The sequence below is a fragment of the Calidris pugnax genome, unplaced genomic scaffold, assembly GCF_001431845.1.
Source record: "Calidris pugnax isolate Ruff unplaced genomic scaffold, ASM143184v1 scaffold20, whole genome shotgun sequence".
NCBI lineage: Eukaryota > Metazoa > Chordata > Aves > Charadriiformes > Scolopacidae > Calidris > Calidris pugnax.
The window spans coordinates 20,626,528-20,633,528 of record NW_015094510.1 but is presented as its reverse complement, the minus strand read 5'-3'; the positions used below and the strand labels follow the sequence as shown (position 1 = coordinate 20,633,528).

Sequence of the window (7,001 nt, the reverse complement as noted above, 5' to 3'; positions counted from 1 at the left end):
GGGGGGTGGGGGTGGGGGTGGAGGTGTCCTACAAAATAGTACTTGTTCATTGTTGCTTGGGAAAAGAAAATTAGACTGGTCACACGGGACTTCTAAAGCCAAAGCTGTAGCAGTATGTCTTTAATCTAGTATTAACCAATAAATCTGTTTACTTGGGTAGGCAAGAAGTGAGATACTCTTACATACTGCTGTATGATTAGTAGGGTTTTTTCCTCCCTTCTGTTGACTGTAGGTTCTTGGGGTGGGAAAGACAATGTATTTTTAAATACCTGGAAACAGATGTGGAAAAATATGTACATTCTAATATATATAGATATTATAGTTATGTAATTACTGCAACAATTATTGTCAACATATATTTTGCTGCATGCTTTTTTTAATCTGTAATTCTGTGCTCTGTCTGATTTCAAAATCAACATGTGAAAACTTTTTGCTTTTATGTTCTCTGATACAGAGAGGCAGATTTTTGTATTAGTAGGCTCATACCTACTTGCCCCAGCTCAGAGAGACAGTCACCAAGTGACTTATTAAAATAATGCCCTGAGGGATAGAGAGGTTCTCTGCTTTGAAAAAAGAGACTTAGCTGAACATGGGAATCAAAAGATAATAATTGAAAAATATACTAAAAAAGGAAGACTAGTAAAATGTAAATTGATATTCCAAATTATTTAGATATTAAATGGTGTTTTCAAGGTAGATGAGCTGACTTCTTTACAGAATCAATGATTGGAAAGGGACGTGTTGAGACAATCTAGTTTTACCCCCTGTTCAAAGAACGGACACCTAGGTGTTGTCCAGTCAGGTTTTGAATATTTCCAAGCAAGGAGGCTCCACAATTTCTCTGAGCAACCTGTGCTAGTGTTTGACCGTCCTTACTCCTTACCTCTTTGCTACCACTCTTACATATGTTTAAACAGAGTTTCCTGTATTTCATTTGGTGCCCATTGCCTCTTGTCTTGTTACTGGATTCAGTGACTATTCTCTGGCTACATCTTCTTTATCCACTGCCCATTAAATATTTATACATATGGATAAGATCCCCCTGAGCCTTCTCTTCTCCAGGCTAAACAGACACATATCTCAGTCACGAGTCAGAGGCTTCAATCACTTAATCATCTTTGTGACCCTTTCTTCATTATGTCCATTTCCACCTGATTTGTATATATTTTGAAATAACACAGGCACCCATTATAGTTAAGTATGAGTTGATTTGCAGATCTTAAAGATTACATTTCCATTTCTAGTCTTAAATGAGTTTAGAGGTTTGGTTTTAAAGCAAATTTAAGGCTATCTTCTTCAGCTTACTCATTGTGGACATAATGATTCCTGTTGAGCAAATTATTTGAAGGAGCACCATAGTTGTACTTGGAAGCCTTTTATTGTGATGCTTTCTCTGTTTGACTCATATAATTAAAAATGCATTATATAAAGTTGTTCAAAAATTGGTGGAATGGTAAAGAAGAGAGGAAGAAAATTGTGTGAAGCAATCAGGATAACACCTTAAAGTGGGCTATAAAATTTGCTGTTGTGAATTTTTTCCTTTTATTTAATAATTTCTGACAGCAATGATGAAAAGGCAGAGATAGGTGATAAGAATTTGTTAAGGTAAGTGCGCATAGAACTGGGTTTCCTATTATAACTCAGTTATGGTTTGTGTTACACCATATAGTTTTTTAATTTAATTACATTCAGGATTGGAAGTAAAAATTCACTTTTTAATTGTATACATGCATTTTTGGTTCTAATCCCATTAAAGGATCCAGGTAGGAACAGTAAGGCACAGTTCTATTCACTGAACTTGATGTTCCACTAACTTGAGTTTTAATTTTATGAGTTTGTAAAGATTCGTATTTGTATATGAATACAAGACTGGTCACTTATTTATAATGCCATTCATTAACTTTATCTTTTGTAGCACAAAAACTGTCACTGTATTCTGATTTTCCATATCTTTCCAGTGGTACATGATAAGCATTGTACACATCTATAATCGATGGAGAAACAGTGAAATACGATGTTACGTGAATGGTCAGCTGGTATCCTATGGTGACATGGCCTGGCATGTTAACACAAATGATGTAAGATTTTATTTTTTTCTTTTCTCACAGCTTTTCATTTTAAAGTAAATTGAAGAGGAAAAAAAAGTACTATATTTGTTTGCTCTACAACTTTGCAAATTTTCTATCTTTTTAAACTTTCCCTTTAATCTTAGTTATGTATTTAATAAAATACAATATTATTGATTTTATATATTAATATTTTTTAGAATATTGGGGATTTTTTGGCTGTATTTTGCATAGCTATTTTAATGAAATTTTCATACTTTTTATTTTTGAGAGACTGTTATAGCTAATATCTTTAATATGTGATAATATATAGAGAACACCGATAACACTGAATTAATTCTTAGCTTTTTCCATAGGAAAGTATGGTAGATTTACAGATTTTACAGATTTAGCCTGAGAAAAGTCCTTAAGAAAAATTGATTCATTCTGCCAAACGACTATACATACTGCCAATGTATATAAACGTACTCATTTTTTTATCACGCTAAATTGTATGTTGGATTCAAGAGGAGATAATTTGTTAATGGTTAAAAGATTTCTATGCTTTTTGTGTTATTGAACATTTAATTTTAAGTAGGTTTTTTAATTGCAGTAGAACTGAGTAGCCTGAACTATCATCACAGTCATATTGTTTTAAGCTGTATAAGTACTCTATAAGTACAGTATACTGTAGAAGTACAGTAAGAGATCATTTCTTCTATGCAGAGTTTACAGTTTTAAACCAGCAAGATAGACAAAAAGTACAAGCTAGAAAGCAGAAGCATAGAAAAATATCAAGAGGTTTATAGTATTAACAGACTGAAGTCTTACATCCATCTCCTCATAACAAGTATATTTTGTCTTTAATTATTTGACTTGAGACTAGTTAATAGGCAGTTGACCAATATTTAAAGTGCTATGCTAAGTATTAAGATGTTAATATTTAATTAATACTGGTAGTAAGTACAAATTAATTGCTACAAAATTTCATCCCTGAAATACTGAGCAATTTTCCTGGGTAGTAACTTTTACAGAGAGATCTCCTTTATTGGCCATCCAAACCAGTTGAGAGAGAGACAAATAGTTGCATAGCATTAGGCAGCTCAGAGCAAAGACACAGTGATCTTGCATTTGCTTGTCCCTCAGGCAGAAACCAGTCATTTTTACCTGGAGGAGGTTGCATGTATACCTGTAAATGCACCTGTATCTGTTAATTGGACTGAGTTCAAAGTAACAGTATATTCTTACAGGAAATGCATCCATTTTCTTTTTTTTTTTTTCCTTCATATTTAGATTCTTTTAATGAAATCTGTGTAAGTTTCAAAAGAATTTTTTTTGCGCTTTCTTTTCATACTGTGTTCTTTGGAGAGTTTGAGAGTATACACCTAATGATGCAGAAAATAGGCACTCTTTCTGGCCCAAAATTTTGGATGGGGAAGGCAGAAAAAATGACTCTCTTGTGCTTTGCCTTCAGCTAAGGCTGTGCTAGATTTTTCATCAGCTTGCTACACATTTGCTATTTCTTATTTATAATATAATTCTCAGTTGTTTCTGACTGCCTGGATAGGATAAGGAAGCTCTTTTGTACTTAAGGAAATTAACTGTCTTTTGCTAAATTCTAGAGGCAAAGTTGGATTTGAAAGGGAGAGTTTAAATATTACATGCTAATTAAAATAGGAAGGCTCTGCTTGCCAAAGCTTCTGATTATTGTTCTTTGTTTTCTTGGTTGCATTTCTACTTACAAGAAAAGACAAGCTTTTCAGAGCATGGTTTCTCTTTGGTAATATAAACATTTTTGTGATAGGTGATAGGTGAGAATGTGATGATTGAAAAGCCAGCTGAGGTCTCAGAGGATCTGGACCGAGTTTCTAGTTACATGGTGTTGGGATCTGTAATCCTTAATCATAAATGCTTGTCAGGAAGAGCTGCTCCTCCTATTCATGTTTTCTTCACAGTATTCCTTTCCACTTTCTCATGTAACAGGAGTACAATATTTTCTTAAGGTGGGATTGGTTTACCAAGTTTAGATGTTTTCATGTAAGTCTTTTAAGTTTCTGCCAAGGTTTTACTTTGTCTGCTGGAGAACAGACTAAGTTATGAAAGACACTGGTTATAATTAGCTATTTTTTAACGAGAAAAATCTGTTATATCAGAAGTAGGAAATAGAATAGAAAGTAGGAGAAATTCAAGAAAGTATGAATGCAACAGTGTGTAAAAGGCATAAAAAGGAAAATAGCAGAGTGGTTATGTAGGCTCCTTAGTACTATTATACATTAGCTAGGAAGAGGAGCTCTTCTTTTAACTGTATTAGAACTTTCTTGTTTCCTATAAAGGTTGAGTTGTTAAAATATTCCCTTGAAAAGTCTTGAGCAATTATCCAGTTATTTTTTAAGTGCTACCTTCCAGTTATGGGAAGTAACATGAGAGAAAGCGTAATTCTCCTCAAGGTGTAGAATATGGGGATATTGAGGTTTGGTGGAAGATTTTTGTATAGATAACTGGATGAAGATAAACTTGATGATGCTCTGATGTCTTTCATGGAGTAATAAACAAAAAAAAAAAAAGGAACTGGAAACTACTACAAGTTAACATACTTAGAATGTAATTATATGTAAAACTGAGAATCTGTTGTACAATTAATGATAACTAGATGAATCCAGGAAAATACCCTTGTAATACTCTGGAATGTATGTCTCAGAATTTTTAAGTATAAACTAGGAAAAGGACTCAACGGTAGCTCAAACTCCTCAAATAAGTGTTAAGATGTACAGTTGCTCAACATGAATTGCAATTATATTTTCTGACACTAATGGCACAAGTTTTGGTAAAGCCTTTAAGGATAACCAAGACTTTAATGAACTGATTGAAAATAGTTAGGAAGTTTCACCATTAGATTTACCAGTAGTCAGAGTGGTCTTACAGCCTATCTTCTGCACTGTGATTCCTGAATATAGAATCATAGAATGGTTAGAATTGGAAGGGACCTTAAAAATCACCTAGTTCCAACACCCCTGCCATGGGCAGAATATTACCTTGTGAACCAATTTTGATGTAGTTTTTTTCAGAAGTTTTTTATTTTTGTCCAAAACAATTCTAAAAAAAAAAGAAAATCCAAGGGGAAAAAAATATTAGAAGAGGTATTTGGACAAAATCAGGGTAAATCAGAGAGAAAATCCTGGATACTTCTTACCTCACCTCATTGCAAAGTTGAGCTCCTCGTAACTCTTTGGACAGAGTCCCCTTTTTCTTGTTAATAGCTTATCCACCTATATCAATTGCTGTAGCAGTTCACCATATTTGATTCCATTCTCCAGACTGACAAAAGCTGTTCTTAGGTTAAAACTCAGCAGCCAAGCAAGATGAAAAAGCAGGTTTCCTAATGTAGACTTGACTGGTTTGCTGATTCAGCTCAAAAAGTGTGGCCTGATTCTTGTTTCCATTCAATAAAGTACATGTGACTCAAGGAAGCTGAGAGAATAGCCTTGCAAAGATCCTTGTCCTTCCTGTTACTGTCCTTTTGTGCTGTGTCTTGTTTTCCAATTTCACAGATATTTATTCTAGACAGTTAAGTTGTAAATGTTGTTTCATCTGAAAGCCTTTTTTGTTGGAAACACCAGAAGAACTTAAACTGATTCTTGCACCACAAAAACCCACTTCAAATCTGAAATAATAGGAAATGGACAGATGGAGAACTGCAGAAGGTCTTTGTGCAGAGGGATAGTTGCTGGAGGGAGGAATGGAAAATAACAACTCTTGTTGCTGTGAGAGAAGACAGAAAAGGAGTTTAAGGTCAAACCAAATCATTATAGGCTGTGGTCATAGAGGAAGACTGTGCACCAGTTGCAGAGTAGAAAAAATCATATTTTCTGCTAGAGGTGTTTGGCTCTGTTAGCACAACAGAAAAAAAAAATGCATTTCAGAGCATGTTCTCATGTGTTACCAGTGGGAGTTTTGTTTATAATTCAAGGAACTTCAAGGCTTTTGTATTTCCTAGAAGGCAGTAGAGAAGGTTATTTGGTTCTTGAATGTACTATTCTAATTTTCTCTCAAACATGTACTATTCTAATTTTCTCTCTCAAACAATTAATAAAAAACAAATCCTAGCAGCCAGTTATAACAGCATTGTAATACTGGCCTGTAAAACAATTAATGCTATGGTATTCAAAATGAAGTTGTTCACTATCATGTAGTGAAGTAAAATATGATTGATTTACTTTTTTCATTACAATTTCCCTTTATTTTTTTGGCTTCAGTAGCTGTACATGAATATTTCATTGTATAGTTTGTATGACTAAACTTCATTAACATTCCCTCTTTCTGATGCAGAGCTATGATAAATGTTTTCTTGGCTCTTCGGAGACTGCTGATGCTAATAGAGTGTTCTGTGGCCAGCTTGGAGCAGTGTATGTATTCACTGAAGCACTCAACCCAGCACAGATTTTTGCAATACATCAGTTAGGACCTGGATATAAGGTAATACTGGATCTTAAAAACCGTAAAGCTGGAAAAAGAAAATAATTGTTAGATATTGCTGGAAGATATGTATGTATGTAGATATTCTTCTTAAAATCATGTAGAGCTAGGTGATTTGTTTTCAGCAAAAGAAGAATATTTCTTCAAGTATCCTAACTAACCTTAATTTCCACCAGCTTTTTGAAAGATGCAAGTTTTTCCTTTAAAGCGTAGCTGAAACGTGTTTGTATGTAAAATTTATGACTTTGGGTCAAAATCAGATTAGAGCAATTTTGTATTTGGTGTACTGAATACCAGGGGAATAACTTGCTTCTCTACTGTTTGTGTTTAAAACGTGAGTTATGGCAGATTAACATTCAACAAGGCATAATAAACAAATTCTGTTCAAAAGCACAATTTCAAACAGTTCTGCTGAAGTAAAGTTGAGCTTTTTACTCATGCTTTTCCAGTGATGTTTAGGGAACGGTTTGGACAAATTAATGG

At 34.0% G+C, this 7,001-nt stretch overlaps 1 protein-coding gene across 9 annotated transcripts in view; it reads left to right on the top strand.

Moving 5' to 3' along the window:
* NBEA (neurobeachin) overlaps positions 1-7,001 on the top strand; it is a 506,029-nt gene that overhangs the window by 114,137 nt on the left and 384,891 nt on the right. For all 9 annotated transcript variants that reach the window (XM_014965903.1, XM_014965897.1, XM_014965904.1 and 6 more), the window contains exons 7-8: positions 1,959-2,078; positions 6,372-6,518. In XM_014965903.1, the coding sequence (XP_014821389.1) occupies positions 1,959-2,078; positions 6,372-6,518 (267 nt within the window). The remainder of the gene's footprint in view (positions 1-1,958; positions 2,079-6,371; positions 6,519-7,001) is intronic.